This window comes from Bufo bufo, chromosome 4, assembly GCF_905171765.1.
Source record: "Bufo bufo chromosome 4, aBufBuf1.1, whole genome shotgun sequence".
NCBI classification, from domain to species: Eukaryota; Metazoa; Chordata; class Amphibia; order Anura; family Bufonidae; genus Bufo; species Bufo bufo.
The window spans coordinates 47,126,513-47,152,319 of NC_053392.1; the positions used below are offsets into that span (position 1 = coordinate 47,126,513).

Genomic DNA, 25,807 nt, shown 5'->3' on the forward strand with positions numbered 1-25,807 from the left:
TAAAAGGGGCCCTGTGCCCTTGTTGATTCACTGCAACTGGCGTCATGACAAAGATGTACCTTAAGAAACCCCAAGTAGTGCGCCTGATGATGCTGCACTTGTTTGCGTTTATTTTAGCTAGCATGTGATCTAAGATAAGGACAGGGAATCCGGGACTCTGAGTATGACTGTGTGCACACAGCAAAGATGATACGCAACTGACAATACTAGCTAATTCCTCAAGCCGATGTTAAAAGCTGAGAACTTTGCCAATATCTTCCAGTCAGGAACATATCGGAGCCCCTCATGCACCACATCGCGGTGTCTCAGCACGCATGGGGTCCTACCACTCAGTGCTAGAAACCAACTCACAGCCAGGCTCACATGCCTCCATAGTGGTATCACAAATGCTTTGTGAGGTGAAATAAAGCTGTGAGCCGCACCCACAACAGACCATGTGACACAGAAGCCACCAGGTGCAAAAGAACGTTACCAGCATGAGGGGCTCCGATATGTTCCTGACTGGAAGATATTGGCAAAGTTCTCAGCTTTTAACATCTGCCTGAGGAATTAGCTAGTATTGTCAGTTGCGTATCATTTTGGTGCATTTTTTTGCAGTGAATTGTGTATGTATATTTTTTCATCTGCACAATGTATAATTTTGTGTAAGATGTCCTTGTGTTGCATGCGGTCCGCACCGGCATCCTCCATTGTACGAATATTTTTGCTGGGGGTTGCCGTTATCTGCGGACCGCATGCGGAGGAATTGCTCCCCCGGTTATAGACACGCTACAGTGTCTGGGTTTGGAGCATTTCCACCCGTTTAGGCCACTTTTTAAAGTTTTTTGTTTTTTTTCACACAGCAAAAATCCCATGATTATAACTCTGTACAGCAAATACGGTATTATCAGGACAAATCTGAACGTTACAGTTAATTATTTTCTAATGGGAATTCAATAAATTCACAGTTTACACGCTTGTTTGCGGAAGGCTGTTATACCTATGGCCGTACACCTCATTAGGATTTTTCTTCATGTAAAATTGGAATCATTTACTTAAGCGCTTTTTTTTTTTTTTTTTAAATAGCTCTCTAACTTACTATTTGTATTGCGCTCCAGAGCTTCACTCACTATTCTATTGAGGAAGTCACTCTCACCAGCAGAATAGTGAGTGCAGCTCTGGAGTATAATTCAGGATGTGACTCAGGATCAGCACAGGATAAGTAATGTATGTACACAGTGACGCCACCAGTGTAAACTGCAAGGTGGCCTTCTGCCTGCTCAAGAGGACTCTGTGCCTGGACCCTGCGCTGAAGCCAGGCTGTCAGTGCTCACTACTGTCACCAAGCTGCAGGAGCGGGGGCTGAAGGAGGGCCGCACAGTGCACAAGTGCTTTATCCCCCAGAACCTGGACGTGTGCAATCCTCACTCTGTTACTCTTCCCCGACAGGACTCCATGAACGACAGCCTGCAGACCTGCTACAAGTATCTGGACCAGACCAGCAGGAGCTTCGCCGCTGCCACCCAAGCCCTGGACGGAGAGCTGAGGTGGGTGAGATCTCTGTTATTCTGTAGTAAATGTGGAGGTCACTGTTCTTAAAGGGGTGGGTGCTATGAAGGTCCCTGTTAAAGGGGCGGCCACTGTGGAAAGTCACTGTTAAAGGGGTGGCCACTGTGAAAGTCACTGTTAAAGGGGCAGTCACTGTGAAAGTCACTGTTAAGGGGGTGGTCACTGGTAAAGAGGCGGGCACTGGTAAAGGGGCGGGCACTGTTAAAGTCTGTTAAAGGGGCGGGCACTGTGGAAGTCACTGTTAAAGGGGAGGCCACTATGAAGGTCATTGTTAAAGGGGTGGTCAATGCTAAAGATACGGTCACTGTTAAAGGGGCGGGCACTGTGAAGGTCAATGTTAAAGGGGCAGGTACTGTGGAGGTCAATGTTAAAGGGGCGGGCCCTGTAGAGGTCAATGTTAAAGGGGCGGGCATTGTGGAGATCACTGTTATGGGGGAAACTGTTGATATCTTTTTACGACACACAGAAACATAAAATGAAATGGATGAAATATACCCGTGCAAAGCCGGGTCCTTCTGCTAGTATATATGTTTCTGTCTGTTCTTTATGCGCGACCAAATAACTGGACTGATCTTCACCAAATTTGGCACACAGGTAAATCAGGTGTCCGGGAAGGTTTTAGACTGGGTCTTAGCTCTCTAGGACTTACCGTTTCTGAGATATTCCCAAAAAATGATCGGCATTAGCCAATACAAGCCTGCAAGTCTTTCTTTTCATATCCCAACTGCCATACACATGGTCACATGTCCCTTATCAGCCAATAGAAGCTCACAGGCCTTTAGTCACCACATACACACAGTTTTATTCCAGGTTTCATTATAACAAAGACATTTTTTTCACTGCTGTAGGTCAGCTTTTTATAATGATAGTCTATGGTGTTGCACTAGGATATGTGACATGCTGTGACGCGACAGTTGCAGAAAAATGGATTTTTTGCGACTGTCGTGTCACAGTCACAGTGCGACACCATAGCCTATCAATATAAAAATTGTTGAGACAAAATGTCACGTGACACATGTCGTGTAGCCCTAGCATTGAAGGGGCAGGCCGCTGTGGAGGTCACTGTTAAAGGGTTGGACACTCTGGAGGTCACTGTTAAGGGGGCAGGGGTACTGTGGAGGTCACTGTCAAAGGAGTGGGAGGCTGTGAAACTCAGTTAGGGTCTATTCAAACGTCCGTATGTGTTTTGCGGATCCGCAAAACACGGACACCGGCAAAGTGCGCAATTGCGGGCAAGAATAGGACATGTTCTATTTTTTTGCGGATACGGAAGTGCGGATGCGCAAATGCGGATGCAGACAGCACATTCTGTCCCCATTGAAAAAGAAAGGGGTCCACAACTGTTCCGCAAAATTGCGGAACGGATGCAGACCCATTTTGCGGACGTTTAAATGAACCCTTAAAGGGGATGGGCTGCTGTGGAGGTCCCATTTTAAAGTGGCGGGGCACTGTGTGGGGGGGGGGCAGTGTTAAGGGGTGGGGGACTTTGAAGTTCACTGTTATGGGGGATACTGTCGATATCTTTTAACGACACACACAAACATGAAATGAAATAGATGAAATATACCCGTGAAAAGCCGGGTCCTTCTGCTAGTATATATATGTGTGTGTGGTATGTATGTATGTGTATATATATATATATATATATATATATAATATTTTTTTTTTTTATTGAAATTTTTTCTCTTTCGCCTATGACAGCACCCCTGGAGAGACCGCCTCCACCTCCTCAGGACAGAAAACAGGAATCAGAACTGCCTTTTAAAAGAAGGATCATCCCCTTTACCTCCAGTTCTGTTTCCTGTCCTAAGGGGCAGGTGGGATAGGATCCGCTGGACAGAGTTTGATATGGAGCTGCGGGGGCCCCGGCTATGTCTTAGTGTGAGGAGAGTTACCCCGTGCGGCAGAAGACTCCCTACCCCTTCTCCCTACCCCTTCTGTTCTCCCTCCCGGGTCCTGGGGGGTTTTCGGCCTTCCTGGGCTCCTGCGAACCTCTGCGGCCGTGTTCGCATGTTCGGCCACCGGCCTGCGTTCTGGATTCCTTTACTTCTGGGTTCTGGCGGTGGGAGGAAGCTGAGGTTGTGGACCGGAAGGGGAGGGAGCCGGCTTGCCCTCGCCGAGGAGAAAAGTCCAGTCGGCTCACTGTCATGCCGAGTGGGGAAACATGGGCAGTTCCTCCATTCTGGCTTGTGTTTGCTGTAGGAACATGGAGCAGGCTCAGCGTGCTGAAACCACCAATGATACACCGGTACCTTGGTGGGGTTATACCCCGGCATGTTTTTTTCATAGTATGTGCTCATGGGGTCATGTTTTGTACTTACCTCCAGAGCAAAAGAAAGGGGATGTGCTGTGTGTTAAAAGAAGCTACCTTCTGCCTGGGCAAAACCCCTATGCCAAGTGTGTATCAGCAAGTTAATGGAGGAGGAGGCTCAGTCTCTGATGGGCAGCATTAGGCAGATGATCTGTGAAGAGGTCAGAGAGTTGGTTAGCAGTTTGATTAAAAGCCGTCCCAATACTTCTGATGCTAAAGATTCTCCCTCCAGTGACAGTGATGTACTTTCCAGTTTGGAAGAAGAAGGAAAATGGGTGTCATTAAATGAGTCCTCTGAGGAAGAGGCAGCAGGGAAACCACCGTTTCATGTTGAGAACACTAACTCCCTAGTCAGGGCGGATAGAGCTACCATGGGGTTTGATGATCAGAAGTTACAGCAGTCATGTCCAGAAAAGCTGCACTCCCTTTTAAGGATATGGGTTAGCTTAAGGACCCGATGGACAAAATAGCAGAGGTTTATTTAAAAAAGAACTGGGAGGCCTCTGCGGCGGTTTTTAAACCTGCTATTGATGCTACATCTGTTGCTAGGTCCCTAAAAGTGTGGATAGGGGAATTAGAAGCTGACATTAAGGGGGTACCCCTAGGGAGCAGTTACTTACTTTCTTCCTTCCCTACTACAAATAATGCGTTAGATTTTTTTAACCGGTGCTTCTGCGGACTCTTTAAGATTCACTAGGGATTCCGCCTTATCTAACTCTGGTCGACAGGGATATTTGGTTAAAGGGCTGGAATGGGGATGCTAGTTCCAAGGCTAAGCTTCGTGCCATCCCTTGTCAGGGTAAATTTTTATTTGGGACGGTCCTTGACGATTTACTAGAAAAGGCCTCTGACAAGAAAAAAAGGCTTTCCCTCTGTTAGTCAGCCCCCTAGGAGGTCATTCCATCCCAGATTTATTAAAGAGAGCTTTAAGTGGATGTAATGACCGGTGTCACGCAAAGGGAGGGAACTGGGAAGGCCCTGTCCAAGGGAGAGGGAAAGGTGGTGACCCCTGACTCACCTTGCGGCTGGCACCTGACTGCCCTGACGTCCCTAGACGGGTTCCTCACCCGTACGCCGATCACGTGCCTAAACCCTGGCTTTCCCTAGGATGAGCCCTGAGTAGTGAACGGGGCGGTGGGATCACTAGTCCGCACCACTGACACTAAGAGGAAAACACCAAGGAGAGGACAGACAATACAGACAAACATATAATCCCAGGTGGGCGACAACAACAGAACACCAAGGCCCAACAGGGATCTGGAGGGTAACGTTCTGGAACAACAACCAGGAATCACAGCTACACAGCTCCAGTGGGTCAGTATAGAAGTCCAGGCAGGAAGCTCTATATCTGGCAACCAGAGAAGTGGGAGATGGGAATATAAGGAGGTTGGGATTGCTGGACAAGAAACAGCTGAGGAGGAGAAGCTACAGATCCCTGAGTGAGCCAAAAAGAGTTGCAAGGCAAACCCAGAAAGCTACCATTACGAAACAGCACTGTCTTTGTACATCGAGCGTGCAGCCACCCGCTGCGACTTCCTGACCCCGGGTATAACTGAGTCAGGCGTGGCTCTTGACACCCTCGTGACAGTGGAAGGAGAGAGCAAAGCAGTTTACATGAGCTGCTAGGAAAACTAAGGGGTTTATTTTTTCCGGGTCTGATGCCTCAAAAAAGCAGTCCCAATGACGCCAGGCTCCCATTAGGAGGTCGTCTGTCTGTTTGTTTTTTACCATCAATAGCAGAAGATCTCCAACAGCCATTCAATAAATTTGGTTATAAGGGAGGGCTTAAAACTAAGATTTCAAAGCATTCCAGGAAGGAGGTTTGTGATAACAGATTACCGTTCTGAGATGATGGCCGACTGCTTTGTGGGATCTGAAGTTTTTTCCCTATTAGAGAAAAAGGTGTTGGTAAGGGTTCCAGAGCAGGAAGTGACAAAAGGGTTTTACTCGACACTTTTTCTTGTCAAAAAACCAAATGGCTCGTTTCGGACAATAATAAACTTAGTGTTTGAACCGGTATCTGCTGTAAGAGAGTGGAATCCATCAGGTCGGCTGTGAACAATATCTTCTCAGACTGTTTTATGGCTACAATAGACCAGAGGGATGCATACTATCATGTCTCTATCCATCCTGGCCACCAGATGTTTCTGAGGGTAGCAGTCATGGAAAGTTCTGCATCTTCAGTTCCAGGCCTTACCCTTTGGACTCTCACAGACTCCGAGGGTCTTCACGAAGATTGTATCAGAGATGATGGCCCATGTGAGGGAGAAGGAGATCGTCATTGTACCGTATCTGGCCGATTTTCTTCTAGTTGCCCACTCAAGTCAGATTCTGGGATGGGAAGTAAACCTAGAGATATCCAGTTTATGCCCAAGCCAGAGATGCAGCTTCTTAGGAATGATCCTGGACTCCAGTTTCCAGAGGTGCCTGTTACCCCTACAAAAAGCTATGCTTATCAGATCGAGGCTTCAGCTACTGCACTCGCATCCGTCAGTCACCCTAATGGAAGCCAGGTTGGTGCTGGGTTTCATGACGGCCGCTATTCCAGGGGTAGAGAAGGCCCAGTATCATTCAAGGCTTCTCCAGCTTCAGATTTTGCAGGATTGGGACAGATGTCTCCTCTCTCTGGACGCAGAGATCTCTCTATCACACCAGACTCTGAATTCCTTGGTGGTGGATGGCTCTGCGAAATTTACAGGAAGGGGTTTGTTGGCTCAGGGAGGCAGTTCTCCCTTTGACCACAGATGCAAGCCCATCTGGTTGGGGAGCCCATGTGGGGTCCCTTCTGTTGCAGGGGAGCTGGGACAGCAATTCACTGTCCCAGTCACACAATTACAAGGAATTGTATGCGATCAGGATAGCCTTAGCACAGAGTCTCCCGGTTATCAAAGGCAGAAATGTGAGAGTTTACTCGGACAATAAGACAGCGGTGGCCTATATCAACCGGCAGGGAGGTACAAGGGCTCTGGGCCTCATGGGTCTCACTCATCAAATTTTCAGTCTAGCAGAAGCTTCTCTATTATCTCTTTCTGCGGTACAGACAATGTGAAAGCGGGCTTCCTCAGCCGTCATCATCTAAACCAGGGAAAGTGGTCCCTAGATCAGGGGGTATTCAATCAGATTACAGCATTATGGGGGATTCCGGAGATAGATCTTTTTGCCACCATGTCAAACAGAAAGGTAGAGACCTTCTTTTCCCTATCTCCAGGGAAGCATCTGAGAGCAGTGGATGCTTTGGCCCAATCGTGGTGGCAGGGCCTTCTTCATGCCTACACCCCCAGCTAAAGTTGTTACTAAGGGAGTCACAGTGATAGTTATAGCTCCCTTTTGGCCGAGAAGGGTTTGGTTTTCCAGGCTCCGCAAGATGTCGATAGCGAACCCCTGGGTGCTTCCGGAGTCTCAGGAGCTTCTGTCTCAGGGTCTTTTCTTTCACCCAGAGGTGAGGAATCTGCACCTGACTGCCTGGTTGAAAGGGAGAATTTAAAGAAAAGAGGTCTCTCTGAGGATGCGGGTAACACTCTGTTGGCCAGTCGACAAAAGGTCACTTCTGGGATTCGTGTCCCCACCTATCCCTTGGTTGAACTTGATGGACTTTTTTCAACCATATTAACTGTGTAACTATGTAACTATATCTATCTGAGAGTTTGGAAGGCATTTTACAGATTTGTCAATAAACCTGTGAATGTGCTAGATTTTGCTGACATTCAGTTTGTATTAGATTTTTTACAAGAGGGATGGAAGAAAAAGCTTAGGCCTAGCACTTTTTAAAGGTCCAGATTTTAGCTTTAAGCACTTTGTTTGAGTTTAGGTTAGCCGAACATCCTTGGGTTAAGAGGTTTGTGACAGCAGTATCCAAGTTGTCCCCGGTCTGTAAAAGAGTTCCTCCCTGGGATTTAAATTTGGTCCTCTCTGCTCTCACTTCAGATCCCTTCGAGCCTATCGATAAGATCTCCCCCAGAGTTGCTCTCTCTTAAACTTGCGTTCCTTCTGGCAATTACCTCGGCAATTAGGGTGAGTGAGATTGCTGCTTTCTCGGTTGACCCTCCCTACTTGGTAATCCTGGAAGATCGGGTGGTGATTTCTCCTGATCCTTCTTTTTTACCAAAAGTCTCTTCTATTTTTCACCGTTCTCAGGAGATTGTATTACCTTCCTTCTGTGCTTCTCCTAAAAATAAGAAGGAAGCAGAATTCCATTGTTTAAGTTTTAGGAGGCATATTTTACAATATCTACAGCTCACTCAGCCTTGGAGGTCCTCCTCACGTCTACTGCTTTAAATTTAGGGAGCAAAGAAAGGACCTGCGGTTTCTTAGACTATTGCTAGTTGGATTATACAGGCTATCTTCTTAACTTACTCTTCTAAGGGAGTTGTTCCACCCTCTGGGTTCGGGGCTCACTCTATTAGATCAGTCTCCACTTCATGGGCAGAGAGAACTTCAGCTTCTATAGAACAGATTTGTAGGGCAGCTACCTGGAGCTCTCCACATACTTTTTTAGGCACTATAGACTTCAGATTCCTTGAAATGAGGGTCTTTCCTTTGGCCGTAAGGTGCTTCATGCTGTTGTCCCACCCTAGATAGGGTATCTTTCCTATTCTCCAGGGGCGCTGTCATAGGCGAAAAAGAGAAATATTGCATTGCACTTACCGGTAATCTGTTTTCTTTGAGCCTATGACAGCATCCGATTAAATCCCATCCCCCAAAAAAATAATAAAGGTGCAAGTCCTTGCCAGTTTTTGGGCAACAAAAAGCGATGAATGTAGAGAAGGTAGCAAGGCAGCACTCCGGTCTTCAGTGAAACAAAGTGGATCTTTATTACACCCAATGCAAAATGCAAAGTTTCAGTTCATCTCAATAGAGCCTCTGTCAAGCCCTTGACAAAGTAATGTAGAAGAAATCCCAGCAATCGTCGTGTCTTGATGGTATGTTATTTTTTATTGCATCAAATCAATATGTCCTTGACAAAGGCTCCATTGAGATGAGCTGAAATGTTGCATTTTGCATTGGGTGTAATAAAGATCCACTTTGTTTCACTGAAAACCAGAGTGCTGCCTTGTTACCTTCTTTCTCTTTCTCTCTCTGTCTCTCTCTCTCTCAGATATAATATATATATAGAGAGAGAGAGAGACAATGTTTAGGTTTTTGAGATGCTATGTTTCTTAGTTCTTGAAAAAGGACTGGAGGTAGAGGGGATGATCCCTCTTTTAAAAGGCAGTTCTGGTTCCTGTTTCCTGTCCTGAGGAGGTGGAGGCGGTCTCTCCAGGGTGTAAATGAGATTTAGGCAAAAAAAAAAACGATTACCGGTAAGTATAATCCAATATTTTTGTTCATGGGGTGGTATAAATGACATCTTTATGATACAGGTTCAATCAAATATGGTGTAATATACTGTATACAGTGTGTGCATGTCTTGTTTTTTTTTAACCACTTTCATAAGTAAGGCCACTTTTTATAGAACAAATATTTAGCTTTTTTTTTAAAATTAATTTTAATAACTTTTAAACAACTTTATCATATAGCTATTTCAGGTCTGGTGGTCTTTGTCAGGCCCCCACCTGCCATGACACAGTATCGGCACCCTATGATGGCGTTTGCAGGGATCTAATGGTGACTGGGAGCCCTGCCCCTCGAACTGTTGAGATGCTGAGGCAATGTCCTAACAGTGACAGGGTGTTTGCAGCACCTTTGAGAGGACAAGCGCAGCAGGACCTGAGGCTCCCAGTGTGGTGACCTCACATGACCATGCTAAGAGCATCAGGTCAGAAAGGATGTGACAGACAGCCTGTTGGAGCACCGGGCGCCAAGAAACAAGTGCAGGGCTGGAGAAGAGGACCCTCCCACTAGCCATGGCTGTCTTACAGAGCTGCAGGCAGGCTACATCACCATTCTGCCGAACCCCGACCTTTCTGAAGAATTGTCTTGTGACTGGAAGATTCTGTGTTGGGACCAACAGGGGCGGTAGGGGAGGCTGTCTGGTCTGCCTTCCTACTTCCTCTGCCACCAAGAGATTTAGGTGCAAATATGGGTGTAAATGTTTGTGTGTGTGTGTCTATTTCTATATATATATGTAAATATGTGTATAGTGTCTGTATGTTTGGGTGTATGAAATATATATTATTAGTACTGCTGTAAAATGCTATACATTGTTATATACTGCTGTACACTTATATATAGTGCTGTTACTGTTATACTGCTATACACTTACAGTATATGCTGCTATACATTGTAATATACTGCTGTATACTATTATACACTCTTATGTACTTCTGTATACTGCTATATAGTGTAATATACTGCGATATCATATTATGCACTCATATACTGCCGTATACTATTATACATTGTCTGGGACGGTATACATACATTATTTCAAGCATGGGGCACTATGTATAAATTACATATTTTTTAGCAGGCTATTCCAGGGGACGTAGTGCATGATATCTATATCTGGTGGACAGTACATTGTATTAGTTATGTTACAGTGTGGTATTATTGATTGTATAGTGGCAGTGTACAAAATTAGTGTTCACTTGTCCCTATCAATGTGATTAAGGACAGCAAGATTTGCTGTGTGCACCTCTGTATTTCGTGATTTAGGAGGGGGAAAGGGGGGGGTGATACTATATGTGGGGTTTTTGTGCCAGGGCTGCATTTCAGTACCAGTCTGGCCCTGGTTGAATGTCCTTCGTGGGCACTGCCATCACAGTCCACACATCGCAGCCCTGACTACCTACTGCACTTCGTCCTAAATTAGGCGCATCCTTCGGAAGCACAGGAGATATCAATACTGTCAGAAACTGCTGGTCTTCATAAATCTCCCCAAAAGATGTGCGATTTGTCTGAGCCTAATCTGAGAGAGACAGATGTTGATTAACTGCAGGAGTGGGGGTTGCACTGGAGGAGAGGATTGCGAAAAAGTTGGGGGAAATATTTGCTGTGGGCCCCACTGAGTTTTAGTATGCCCCCCATCAATATCAAATCTGCGGGGGTCCGACTTCCGATCAGCTGTTTGAAGAGAAAGCAGCGCTCTAATCAGTGCTGCCAGATTTGCACCTATGAAACTGGCTGGCCTGTTGCAGGTGCACTTGGCAGCTGAAGGCATCTGTGTTGGTCCCACTCTCATATGTACCCACCTTGCTGAGAAAAATGAAGTTTTAATATATGCAAATTAGCCTCTAGGAGCAACGGGGGGCGTTGCCATTACTCCAAGAACTTTGAAACTGCTGCCCCCTCTGCACTTTGACAGGGCCAGTCAGTGTAAACATGATCACGCCTGGCCCTGACGTCTCCTAAAGTCTTGCGCTCCTCCCCTATGCTGTGCCTGGCATTCTCTCCCTCTACCCTGGGGGTGGAACATAGCGGAAGGAAGCTCGGCGGGATTGGGCACTTTCAAAACCAAAGCCTGCCTCGCTGGGCACTTTCGAGCCATTATCCAAAGGATTAAAAATGCTTTTTCAGGACAATCCAAACAGTGTCAAATGACAAAGGTTTGTCTGGAATGCATGTGCAACGAGTTGCTGGCCATTACTAATGGTTTAATTGGTGAAAGTTAGGTGACCGTCTCCCTTTAAGGTTAACGTCCACCTTTTAATCTGAACCTCTCACTCCCGAACAGGCCGTGGTCTTAGTCTGGCGGTGGTATGCCAGGGAAGGGAGAGATACATATCTCCCCACAGAAACCAATTAACGGTACCATGCTTGGACTCTACCCAGGCAGATCAGTTGGTCCAAGAACCATCTCCCTGTGACCTTCTGGTCTGGAGCTATAAACCCTGTACCAAACTGACCTTACATGCTCCTCTGGGAGGGCGTAACATCACGTCTTGGTAACCAGTGAGCATACCGTGTCTTGTGAGCTTGACGTAGTTGCTGTCAAGCAGGCACGAGGGGTGGTATCCCTCACATATTGGTGTCAGAAAAGTGGGATCGAGATACTAGTGTGTGTGGGACCCATACCCCCAGACACTAAAGACTACTAGCATTAGTCTGGAGTCTTAAGATCAGCTCAACAATAGACAGTATCACAAGGAGCAAAGCTAAGGAGATGGCCAATGCTATGAATGGTGGCGGGGAGGACGCAGTCCAGATAGGGGGCCGAGAGGAGGTGGAAGGCAACTTTATTCAAGGCGAGGGGGAGCACAGCCAAAGCTCCCCAAAGAGCCATTTGCCGGAGGTGAGGTCCGTGGTGGGCCTCCTTCCACCTGCCCATCCCCCAGCCTGGCAGACTCGGCTGCTCTTCTACAAGCTGCCCTGGACAGTCTCCAGGCCGGAGACCAGGCAGCCTCTGAGCTCCTCCTCGCGGCGGCGGCAGAGCGTCGGGAGAAAGCAGAGGCTTCAGAGCGTCGGAAGAAAGCAGAGGCTGCAGAGCATCGCGAGCAAGCAAAGGCCGAGCGTGAGCACCGACTACAAGTGCTCTAGCTCCAACTCCAGCAGCCCTCTCCAGCCCAATTTGAGTCTCCAGAGATCCGGATTCCCAAACTGTGGGCAGAGGACTTCCCCCTGCTGGTCAAAGATGGGGACCTGGACACATTTTTGTTGGCATTTGAGACGGCCTGCTATCAGTACCAGCTGCCTGAGGACCAGTGGATCAGCTTCCTCACGTCACATCTCAGGGGAAAAGCCCTTGAAATCTTTGGGTGCCTGCCCAGCGAGACCATCCTGAGCTATGAGGACGTCAAGCAGGCTCTGGTCCGGCAGTACAACTTGACCCCTGAGACATACCGTAAAAAACTTAGGAGTTTGCAGCGGGGTTCTACCCAGAGCTGGGCCGATCACATGCGGGTCTTACTGAGAGCGGACGACCAATGGACCACAGGATCGGAGCTCACCACCGTCCAGTAGCTGAAGGAGCTTATCGCCACAGAGCAGTTCTTGTGGAATTGCTTAGAGGACCTACAGCAGTACCTCCACGACTGGAAGCCAAATGGGGCCTCGACAACAGCAGCTCTGGTCGATGAATACACCAACAACAGGACTTCAGAGGCCCGGAAACCTGTCGGCTGGAGAGGGGGTAAGACGCGCGCTGCACCTGCTACCCCTGCCCCTAGGCTCAAGTGGGCACCGCCCCCTGCTACACTTTCCACGTCAGTGGGGGAACCCTGACTTTGCCACCTGTGTAAGCAGCCAGGACACTTCAAGGCCATGTGTCCCCAGCGCTCAGTGGGGAGGGGGTCATCCAAGCCCGCTGTGCTAAGGCCCCAGGGTGTGGCCAGCAAGCATGCTGGAACCTGTTGTCCTCAGGTGTGACTACTGAGGGGACAAGCAGGGGCAGACAGCTGCAGAGGAGGAGGATGAAAATGAGGTCAGGGCTGTCCCAGAAGAAGTAGGGCTCCCAGGTAAAGCCTCAGTGCAGGGTTCCTCCACAACTAGGATGTCAGAGGGCCAGGTTAGTCCATCTGGACTGGCGACTTGGTCAAAAGCCAAGGGAAAGCAGGCACTACCAGCGGTGGCAGCGGCCATAGCTGCTGTCACGCGCAATGGGAGTGCTGGGGCCCTAAGGGCCCCTCAGGGGTCTGATGGCTTTCCTTCTTCCGACCCAGTGGCTGCCGAGTCAGATGGAGGCCAGGAGACGAGTCCCAGGGACCTGACAGAGGACGTGGCAATCTCATCTATTCTGGCTACGTCCGGTCAGGGGTTTCAGGTGGCATTAGTGGCTGACGCCAGCCTGAACGCTCTCAAGGAGCAAATGGCACAGCCTCCCTCGGACTCAGACCTTGAGCGGGTGGTCTGTGACCAAGGACGGCTGTACCGGGTCACGGTCCAGCAGGGCTCACCAGAAGAGTGGCCTAGGGACCGGCAGGTAGTAGAACTGACAGGGGACGTGACAGTCTCGTCTATTCTGACCACGTTCCACCAGCGGTTTCAGGTGGCGTTAGGGGCTAGCGCCAGCTTGAAAGCTCTCCCGGAGCAGGTGGCATGGCCTCCCTTGGACTCGGACCTCCAGAGGGTGGTTTGGGACCAAGGACGGTTGTGCCGGGAAACGGTCCAGCCGGGCTCACCAGAGGCGTGGCCTAGGGAACGACAATTCGTGGTACCTTTATCCATTCAGGGTGGAGTTTTTGCGGATTGCGCACGAGATTATGGCGCACGGCCTTATTGCGATTGGTGCACAACAGTATGGGGCAGGCCCAGACCGTCCAGATGCGGGAGTACAACCAGATGGCTTGTGAGAGGACCCACCAGATGGGTCAGCAAGCGTGGATACTAGTTCCCGTACCTCAGGACAATCTTCAGGCAGCGTGGGGGGGCCTGCACCTCGAGCACCAGCGGCTCAATGCCAGGATGTACCTGGTCACCCTGGACCTCCTGCCTTCCCCGTGAACCTGATGCAGGCGCATCATGAGCGGGAGGCAGGTGCCCTCCCGGAATGCCGTCCCTTCCGGGAAATGTTCACCAAAACGCCCGGAAGGATGTCGTTGGGCATGGAGTATGCAACTGCCACTTCTAAGCGGATGGTCAAGCTGCTTAAGGGACTCGAAGGGTACGCGACCGCGTACCTGGAGGTCATTGCCATCTTCGGTTCTACATTGGAGGATCCCTGAGAGCATCTGGCGCAGATGCTCGGGCATATCTGCCAGGCAGGCTTGAACCTTACGCCAGGAAAGTGCCAGCTGGGCATAAGCGAGGGGCCCCGGATAGGCGGGGAAGCTTCAGAACCGGAGCCTGGGAGAGTGGATGCCAGCGCATCCTGGCTCACACTCCGGGACAAGAACCAGGTGATGTCCTTCCTGGGCACCACTGGGTACTATAGGGGGTTTGTGCCCCACCATAATAGCCTGGCGAGGCCCCTGATGGACCGCACCAGAAAGAAGCTGCCCTCCGCAGTCGATTGGACAACCGACTGCGAGACGGCCTTCCAGGTGCTTCCCAGTACCCCAGGCAGCCGACTTCACGCGGCCGTTTATAGTACCGCCTGACGCCAGTAGTTGTGGCCTCGGTGTCCTGCTCCGTCAGGATGACTCCATTGGCCAGGAACGAATGGGAGGTGGGTACGTGGAAGCCTTGCACTCTAGCCATACCACTTTGCCATTCACCACCAGAGAGGGTGCGGATGGGCACACAGGGAAACACAGGAATGTGCTTCCCCTAGCGCCCTCTAAAAGGGGGGATGTGGGGAAATATGTGAGGGATACCACCCCTCGTGCCCGCTTGATGGCAACTACGTTGAGCTCACGAGATGCAGTATGGTCACTGGTTACCAAGACGTGGCGTTACGCCCTCCTAGAGGAGCATGTAAGGTCAGCTTGGTACAGTTTACACCGACTCCTCCTGTCCACACGGGCACAAAGAGGCAACAAGCTGAGGGAGCCTGGTCACTTACCAAGTGAAACAGCGCTTCCTCAGGGAAATCTGCCACCAGCTTCTCGTTTGATATAAGCCATGTCCGCTAACGGGATTATATAGGGTGAGAAACTAACCCGCGGTAGCTTAAAACTAGGCTGAAACACGGACATGGGGATTCGTGATCGAGATACAAGACAGCACAAGATTAAATTATATATTGAATCGCCTTAAGGGCACACTAGATAACACACTATACACAAAGAATATCTACAGTGGTCTGAGGTTACGAATACAGGTAGTATGGTACAAACAGGATTACACAGAGTACAAGTCAGTTACCGGGTAGATGAATGTTCCTTTGGGTTATGATGGTGGAATAGTCCTTGGCTGTGGTCATGTGGGGGCAGTGATGTCAGCAGTTTCCAGGTCTCTACAAACACATGGCACGATGTGACCCCCTTTCACAGAAAGACCCGTCCGCTTGCTGGCACAAGCCTTTTAACCTGTAGCCGGTCCCTCCCCTCCCGGCCTCTGGGATGGGTCCACCCCACCTCTGCTGGACTGGCAGCAAATGACCCACAAAACACTTCAGGGTTCATAGCTCCAGATCAGAAGGTCACAGGGAGATGGTTCTGGGACCAACAGATCCGCAAGGGTTCCGGCTACCAGTAGAGTTCAAGCATGGTACCGTTATTTTGTTTCTGTGGGGAGATATGTATCTCTCCCTTCCCTGGCATCCCACCGCCAGACTAAGACCACGGCCTGTTCATCGTGGCCACTGGGACACAAATATGTATCCGGTTAATGTATGTAATGCACGGGCGATTCATAATTCCTTATGAACCGCCGGTTCCAACCTGTCTGATAATCTGATTGAAGTGGTGAATGGCTTAGACCTCATGCTGATAGATTCTTCCTGTCACATCAGATTGGTTCCTAACTGACTGGAAGACATGTGAATTTGTAAACAAGTGGCTTGCTTGAAGCCAGGACCCCTGTGAAGTTCACTACCCCTGCTATCTGACAAGCCGAGGGTTGAAGTGAGAACTTATTTTGCATGTACACTGACCAAGGTGAATTAAATGAAAATCATGGCTGCCATTAAACGATAATCAATATTCCTGACAAGGGTGGCCTATCACATCCCATTAATCTAACTCTTCTCCATTCCCCCCTTCAACATCATTCTTCAGAGCCTGATCATCCTCCACCTGTATCCCTCACCCCACAGGCGCAACTTGAAATTTTTGAATGGGGATGCCCAAGAAACTTCTTTGCAACACCCTCCTCCTGTGCAACCCCCACCCCTGTGGCTAGTCAAATTGGCTCTCTCAGAGCAGGCTCAGCACCCTCTCTGTCCATTTCCTACATGTCATGTCCCTGTATATAATGTCATTGTATAATGCTGTTGAGGGGGCCCTGACAATAAAGTCTTTTAGTCCTCTGCCTGGGTTGGCCCCTTCTGAGTTTGGTCCGCATAGCAACCACTTCCCCTGCTCCCAATATAGTTACGCCCCTGCCTCACACCCCTTGCACTCAGATGCACTATGATATCAACTGGTCACCGTCTCGTGTAGCTTTATATCTACTCCTCCTGCACTTTTTTTCAAAAACAGGAACTTTTTACCTTTTTTGTCACCCCTGTCTCCTTATAGATTGTAAGTTCTTGCGAGTAGGGCCCTCTTTCCTCTTGTTTTAATTGTTGACTTTTTTGATGCTATGTAATGTATGATTTTGTTTGTACATGAACCCTGTGATTGTAAAGCGCTGCAGAATATGTTGTCGCTATATAAAGATTATTATTCTTGTTATTATTCTTTATTATTTTTATTATTATTTTCACTAGTCTCATAAAAGTGCCCAGAGTACTGACTGAAGTTCCTTGTTGTAGAAATGCAGTGTGTATCTTATATCTGGTGCTTCGAGCTCTGGACACCGTGGAGGACGACATGACCATCAGTCTGGAGACCAAAATCCCCATGTTACTTAACTTCCACACGTACCTGTACCAAGCGGACTGGAGGTTTACAGAAAGCAAGGATAAGCATCGTGTAGTTCTGCAGGACTTCCCCACGGTAAGATGGACTGATGTGGGGTACAGGGGTCAGATGACGAGGGGAGAAGAGACCACCTATTCTGTTATGGAAACACAGAAAGTAATAGTGCCAGAAGATGACTACATAATACCACCATATTGAGTCTACAGTATATAATATAATAGCAACTCAATAATATTATACAATGCTTTTGTAATAGCAGAAAAAAAACAAATGAGTACAGCTGACCTACTGGCCATTCCCCCCCCCCCACCCCCCACTACAGACAGAGCTCTATTACGTCCATTATAAAAATGGAAAAACTTGGTGCCCAACACATGTATGTGTACCTGTAGTGGATTTTATACTGAACATAATAAAGCTGCTGTTTTTACTGGAATTGGAAGCTGGAATTTTTACATAATGGTGTCATACCATAATGAGGCCATGCCATGGCTGTATTATAATGTTCCTATATAATGGTGCCATAATACCTTCATACTACACCTATATAATTGAGCCTGCGTAACTGCGCCATGTGGTGACTGCATACCATCAAACTGAATATAATGGAGCCATATAGTGCCTAAATAATAACACTACACAATGCTTATGTACAAACCGGATTCCAAAAAAGTTGGGACACTAAACAAATTGTGAATAAAAACTGAATGCAATGATGTGGAGATGGCAAATGTCAATATTTTATTTGTAATAGAACGTAGATGACAGATCAAACGTTTAATCCGAGTAAATGTATCATTTTAAATGAAAAATACGTTGATTCAAAATTTCACGGTGTCAACAAATCCCCAAAAAGTTGGGACAAGTAGCAATAAGAGGCTGGAAAAAGTAAATTTGAGCATAACGAAGAGCTGGAAGACCAATTAACACTAATTAGGTCAATTGGCAATATGATTGGGTATAAAAAGAGCTTCTCAGAGTGGCAGTGTCTCTCAGAAGCCAAGATGGGTAGAGGATCACCAATTCCCACAATGTTGCGCAGAAAGATAGTGGAGCAATATCAGAAAGGTGTTACCCAGCGAAAAATTGCAAAGACTTTGCATCTATCATCATCAACTGTGCATAACATCATCCGAAGATTCAGAGAATCTGGAACAATCTCTGTGCGTAAGGGTCAAGGCTGTAAAACCATACTGGATGCCCGTGATCTCCGGGCCCTTAAACGACACTGCACCACAAACAGGAATGCTACTGTAAGGCTGGGGTCAGACCTGAGCGTTTTACTACGCGCTGTAAAACGCTCAACAGGCAAGAACCAATGCTTCCCTATGGGCCTGGTTCTCACCTGAGCGTTTTACAGCGTGTACGATCGCGCTGTAAAACGCCCGACGCCCCAAGAAGTACAGGAGCTTCTTTGGGGCGTCTTGTCGTGCGTTCCCGTACATAGACTTCAGCGGGAACGCGCGACAATGGGCGTTCGTTTGTTCCGGAGCCGCGTCTGTACACGCGCGTACAATCGCGCATACAGAGCGCTCCATCCCGTATGCTAAGGTCTGACCCCAGCCTAAAGGAAATCACAGAATGGGCTCAGGAATACTTCCAGAAACCATTGTCAGTGAACACAATCCACCGTGCCATCCGCCGTTGCCAGCTGAAACTCTACAGTGCAAAGAAGAAGCCATTTCTAAGCAAGATCCACAAGCTCAGGCGTTTTCACTGGGCCAGGGATCATTTAAAATGGTGTGTGCAAAATGGAAGACTGTTCTGTGGTCAGACGAGTCACGATTCGAAGTTCTTTTTGGAAATCTGGGACGCCATGTCATCCGGACCAAAGAGGACAAGGACAACCCAAGTTGTTATCAACGCTCAGTTCAGAAGCCTGCATCTCTGGTGGTATGGGGTTGCATGAGTGCGTGTGGCATGGGCAGCTTGCATGTCTGGAAAGGCACCATCAATGCTGAAAAATATATTCAGGTTCTAGAACAACATATGCTCCCATCCAGACGTCATCTCTTTCAGGGAAGACCCTGCATTTCTCAACAAGATAATGCCAGACCACATTCTGCATCAATCACAACATCATGGCTGCGTAGGAGAAGGATCCGGGTACTGAAATGGCCAGTCTGCAGTCCAGATCTTTCACCTATAGAGAACATTTGGCGCATCATAAAGAGGAAGGTGCAACAAAGAAGGCCCAAGACGATTGAACAGTTAGAGGCCTGTATTAGACAAGAATGGGAGAGCATTCCTATTTCTAAACTTGAGAAACTGGTCTCCTCGGTCCCCAGACGTCTGTTAAGTGTTGTAAGAAGAAGGGGAGATGCCACACAGTGGTGAAATGGGCCTTGTCCCAACTTTCTGGGGATTTGTTGACACCATGAAATTCTGATTTAACATATTTTTCCCTTAAAATTGTACATTTTCTCAGTTTAAACTTTTGTTCCGTGATTTATGTTCTATTCTGAATAAAATATTAGAAGTTGGCACCTCCACATCATTGCATTCAGTTTTTATTCACGATTTGTATAGTGTCCCAACTTTTTTGGAATCCGGTTTGTAATATTGCCTACATCATGGTGACATACAGTGACTATATAATACCACCATATGTACCTATATAATGGTGCCATACAGTAACTTCATAATGCCATCATAGCATACCTACTGTATATACACTCACCTAAAGAATTTTTGCCCACAGGACTGCCGCATACTGGATGTTTTTCCCTTTTCACACCATTCTTTGTAAACCCTAGAAATGGTTGTGCGTGAAAATCCCAGTAACTGAGCAGATTGTGAAATACTCAGACCGGCCCGTCTGGCACCAACAACCATGCCACACTCAAAATTGCTTAAATCACCTTTTTTTCCCATTCTGACATTCAGTTTGGAGTTCAGGAGATTGTCTTGACCAGGACCACCCCCCTAAATGCATTGAAGCAACTGCCATGTGATTGGTTGACTAGATAATTGCATTAATGAGAAATAGAACAGGTATTCCTAATAATTCTTTAGGTGAGTGTAATCCTGAGAAAGCCAGCAAGTCTGGAGATACGCGTTGGGCTCTTTTCCTGACCGCCACACATACCCCCACTATGCTACCTCTATGATAAGTATTCCAGCTTTTTTATTTATTGTTGATGGATTCTATGCACTTTATATTGTCATATATTTATTGATGTGGGGGCATGTTTATGACCTTTGTGGTGAGTCAGGGTGTCATGTGTACATGTATGGTTCACATGGCTCTGATTTATTGTATACAACGATTTTAATGCATGTTTTGTTGTGTCTGTTGCTTTAAATAAATTTGATATTTTTTTTTTTAGATGTGCGGCTCCCATTTCGGTATTCTTTTTTCTTTTCTTTGAATCACATTGTGTATCTCATACCGTGAGCCGGCACTCTTGCTTAATCTGGATGTGCCCCTGCTTTTTGAAATTACAAGCATTCCTATATAATGGAGGCATATAGCACTATACATTGCCTACAAAGCTAAGTAATGGTGCCATTCATTGCATACTTAAAATCACTATACAGTGCCTGCATAAAACCGCCACACAGTAAGAGATAATAGATTGCAGAATAATTCTACAGTTTACCCTGTGTATTAGGAAAGTAGTAATGTAGAGTCGCACTCGCCAGATCTTGCGGTCGTCCGGAATGCACCAGCCTACCTGGAGCCCAGGATCCATAAAGGCTCTTACATATAGAATCCAAAAAGTGAAGACGGAGGCATCATGTCCGGTGAAAAAGAATCCCTTTATTGGGAACTGCTTACATGAACAAACGTGTTAAAGGAGTTGCTACGTTTCGGCTAATGTATAGCCTTTCTCAAGCACCAAGTGTAATCCAAAAGAGCCTGTTTAAAAAGTATAGGCCACACCCACCTGTGCGGACGTGGCCAAATACTAAATCGCACACAATAGTAATTACTCAGTGTCTCCAGATGTGTGCATATAAATCCGCTTTATCTATATATCGTTATGTTCTCCCATAAGGGGCATAAGATCCAGTTAAACACATACCTCTATGGTGCACGCTTGGGGAATTGCAATTATTCTTTCAGCACCTCAACAGTATGGTACCAGGTCTAGAATTCACCATGACGGTCTCTCCAGTCGAGTTACAATTCCTGGATGTGATGGTTTATCTCAGATATCTATCACAAGCCTACTGATAGAAATAATTTGCTGCAATTTGATAGTAACCATCCGCGTCGGATGGTGGAGTCACTCCCTTGGAGCCAACTATTGAGGGTGAGACGGGTGGTATCTGGAGAAGAGAGGTTTGATACAAGAGTCGAAGAGATGGGGAGGAAATTCCTCGATAGGGGTTATCCGCGCAAACTAGTGGAAAAGATGACACAAAAGGTGGGGACTGTTGACCGTGAGTCCACGCTCCAAGGAAGGAAGAGGGATAGGGATCAGAAACGGATCCCTTTTGTATCCACTTATGGTGCCTGTGACAAACTGCCATTTGCCACTGGGCATTGTAGAGGACTTATGGCTAGCCTCCTGCCCTACGACTATGGCCCCAGGACATGTTGCCCTTCAGGAACAGTGTGACAGAACTGTGCCGCATGTCTGGACTGTTGGTGGGACCGAACGCGGTCAGCGGTGTATGCTGGGGATTCTGTGGAGCTGGAATCGGATGCGCAGATACACGAACACCGCTGACCCTTACCTTCTTCCATACTGAACTTTCAGCTCCAGAGACTAAGTCCCGTTCGAAGATGGGACTTAGTCGTTTTTCTGCATGAAATTGACCGACCGCACAGCCCAAATCTATGGAACTGTTTTGGGCAGGAAATTGTGCTTGCGGTCGGTCATAAAGGACTTCCACTTAACTTTTGATCCGCTGGAGGGATTTGTGTGATTTTTGGAAGTGTTTATGTTTGATGTATGCTGAGTTTAAATATGTAATTTTTATGGAGATGGAATGTATGGTTTTAAAGTTACAGTGTATGTTTAAAAACTGTATTTTTACTGTCTGTGATAGTTATGTTAATCCATAATTATATCCCAGACAGAAGGGAGGATTTTGTGTATTCGGGTGGGAATTCCTCTCCTGTTGTTCCCACATGTATATTGGTGATTTCCCTTTGTCCTGAGAGATAATTGAATTGCCTTCGGGTGTCTCCAGGGCAGAGAGGAGGAAACCATGATGCATTGTGGGGACCTGCATAAATACGGGCGGGTAGCCCTCAATAAAGAGTTCAGTTCAGTTCATGTTTTGCTAACCCTTCAAAACGCAGCCTTGTCTCGTTATTGGAGGGAATTGCTGCATCACGCTGGGGATTGCTATGCTCTGCATATTCCCTGGAGGAGAGATCTTTCCCACACGGTCCTGAATTTTGGAGGTTCATTCAGGGTGGAAGGAAGACGGCGCGGCTCCAGTTAAGCTACGGCGGTTGTGGAGTCTGCGGTGGTTGTGGTGTCCAGTGCGGTGCTTGTGGTCCTCGGCGCAAGCTAGGAAGCGTTCATTAACGGAAGTGGATCCGTTACAGTGCCCTTAGTGGAGAGAGAGCACGCATCAAAAAGGGACATTCTTGCACATTCTGCAAAAAGGGTTACCTACAATTGTTGAGTTTGAAAGTTTCCCCATGATGGCGTACAAAAGAGGTGCCAACTTACGGGATAGGTTGGTCAAGACAGAAGCTGGGGATGCCCGAGGTAATGGACAAAGGTATCTGGCGCCAAGGAAGTTAGGATGTTATCCCTGCCTTGGCTGCTGCAACTGTGGCAATATGGTGAAGGGAGATACCTTTGCCCATCCCTATAGTGGTAAGATTTACAAAATCGAAGATTTTTTCACGTGTAGATCCTGTGATGTGGTGTACATTATCACGTGCCCATGTGGTCTCATCTACATAGGTGAGACCACGATGGAGGCCCGTGAACGGATCAATTCCCATAAAAGCAATATTAGAAGGGCCCAAGTGGACAAGCCTGTAGCTAAACATTTCTTGGAGCGTGGACATTCGGTTAACCAGCTTCGGTTCCGGATCATTGATTCAGTTGGCAAAATGAGACGTGGGGGAGACAGAGATCGTATCCTACGTAGAAAGGAGCTGAAGTGGATCTTCGAATTGAAGGCACTCCAGCCTTTTGGGATGAACAGTTTTTTGTGGGGAATGTATAGGTGATCCTAGTGACGCTAAGATTAATTTGTACCCTGTATAGGGTTTTTAATTGATAACTGTTTTCTACACTATTTTTATATTCACTGATATTCACTGTGTTTTATTTAGTTAACACTGCCTCATGATCCACCTGACTGGCGAACTGACCCCCCTCTGTAACTAACAGTGCAGACATGATCACGGGCGCCTACGATTGGGTTTGTTCAAGCGTTAGGAATGAGGGCGGGCGGCTCTCTGCGCGTCCCCAGCAACGGCGCGTTGCCTGAGTGAGGAGTGGGAGGAGACTCGACGTCACTATTGAGCGCTGGGGCACGTGAGTCTGCGATCATGTGACGAGCGACGGACACATGAGTGAACCCCGCCTCCCCAGATATGCGCACTGGCTGCTGATGGACGCGCGGCAAGCGTGCACCATAGAGGTATGTGTTTAACTGGATCTTTTGCCCCTTATGGGAGAACACCGATTATATAGATAAAGCGGATTTATATGTACACATCTGGAGACACTGTGAGTAATTACTATTGTGTGCGATTTTGTAATTGGCCACGTCCGCACAGGTGGGTGTGGCCTATACTTTTTAAACAGGCTCTTTTAGATTACACTTGGTGCTTGAGAAAGGCTATACATTGGCCAAAAAGTAGCAACTTTAACATGTTTGTTCATGTAAGCAGTTCCCAATAAAGGGATTCTTTTTCACCGGACATGCTGCCTCCGTCTTCACTTTTTGGATTCTACCCTGTGTATTATACAGTGCCCATATTATTATGCCTCTCAGTTTCTAGCAATTGTTGGACTGGGCCATGTAATAGTACTGTTGGTAAGGTAAGTTCACAGCAAAGGGCCAGACAGTAGGTTTTGGTGATTCAAGACTATTGCTAATTTTGTCTGTGTTGTACCAGCCCCACCTAGGGCTCTGTTCACATTATGTCTGAGCCTTGTGTTAGAAGTATATGTCAGGCCCTGACATATATCAGTGTACAGGCATAGAATGGCATCCGTCGCCCATAGGCTCCCATATAAAATAACTTTTTTTTCATAAATATTTTGAAGTATGCCTCTGCACAGAAAAGCAGCGTGTGTCGATCAGTGTCCCTATCTTATTCTCAGCTAACTCTATGTCCTAGATTTCCCGGGAGTTCAGAAACCTGAAGGTGGGTTATCAGAAGGTGATTGTAGACATCTGCCACAAGATGGGGGTGGGCTTAGCAGAGTTCTTGGAGAAGAAGGTGGAATCTCTTGTGGATTTCGATAAGGTGAGAGAAGTTTTTTTTTTAGCCCTGTGAAGGCTCTGTCCACCTTCCCAATCATGTTTTAACCGTGTCACTGCGCCTAAGAATGAAAATCAAGTATCTTTGCAACTGGTCTTCATTAAAAGGTTTGTCCAGAATTTACATATTGATGGCCTGTCCTTAGGATAGGACGTCAATAGAAGAACAATGGCTGTCCCACTCCCAGCACCACCTACTATAAGCTTACCAAGCACATCGCTGCACATCGTATAGTGGCAGTGCTTGGCATTGCAGCTCATCCCCATTCACTTGCATGGGACGGACCTGTGCCTAGGCCATGTGACTTATGATTGTGGCATCACGTGGCCTAGCAAAGAGGAAGGGTTTCGGGAATTGGACCCCCGTTGATCAGATATTTATGACCTATCCTAAGGATAGGTCCTCGGTATGTACTGTAGATCCTGGTAAAAACCCTTTTAAAAATTTCCTATCATTTTGTTTATGCAGCTCATATACAAACCTTAGTGTTTCCATGCTAACAGACAACAAACACAAACTGCGTAGTCTGATCCTGCAGTCATAACTTTTTTTTTTTTTTTTAAGTCCCCTACTTTTTGTTGAACAGATGGAAGAAAGTTGATGTCCATTGTGAGATCTATGTACACAGTCCAGATTATTTGGGACCCAGTAAGCCCTTCCCCATTTTGAGTTCATTCACACCCCTTTTACTATTATCACGCCCATTTAACAGGAGCCATCAAAATTACTTACCATATAGTACATGACCAAGCAGGGTCTAGTCCTGGCCTTTCTTTTAAGTGCCAATCCGTTTCCTGCATGGAACCATCAGAGTCAACTTCCAGCAAGGACCCATCAACGTGAATATATATTGTAGCCCTTAGGCGCAGTCAGTCCCAATAACCTGCCTGAACATGCCTATACTTAGTAATTTTTCCCCCCTCTGTTAGGGGACAATATCTTAAGTAATACTAATGACAAATTGACTAATACTTGAGTATTAACCCTGATACTTGTATTCTCCATTCTTTGCTCAGTACTGTCAATCTGCATTCGGATTATGGGTGTTTGGGCTGTCCCGTCTGTTTTCTGCCTCAGGGCTGGAAGACGCCATCATTGGTGAGGATATAAGACTCTCAAGGTCTGTGGGTATGTTCCTGCAGAAAACAAACATCATCCGAGATTACCTGGAGGACCAGCTGGAAGGAAGAGAGTTCTGGCCCAGAGAGGTGAGTACAGGCTGATAGGGGTGATAGTAATGAATTCTTCGCTGCA

General features: G+C 47.2%; 1 protein-coding gene across 1 annotated transcript in view; it reads left to right on the top strand.

Moving 5' to 3' along the window:
• LOC120997199 (squalene synthase-like) overlaps positions 1–25,807 on the top strand; it is an 84,477-nt gene that overhangs the window by 41,914 nt on the left and 16,756 nt on the right. The window contains exons 2-5 of the mRNA XM_040427194.1: positions 1,429–1,526; positions 17,031–17,214; positions 24,410–24,538; positions 25,570–25,761. Coding sequence (XP_040283128.1) covers positions 1,429–1,526; positions 17,031–17,214; positions 24,410–24,538; positions 25,570–25,761 — 603 coding nt within the window. The remainder of the gene's footprint in view (positions 1–1,428; positions 1,527–17,030; positions 17,215–24,409; positions 24,539–25,569; positions 25,762–25,807) is intronic.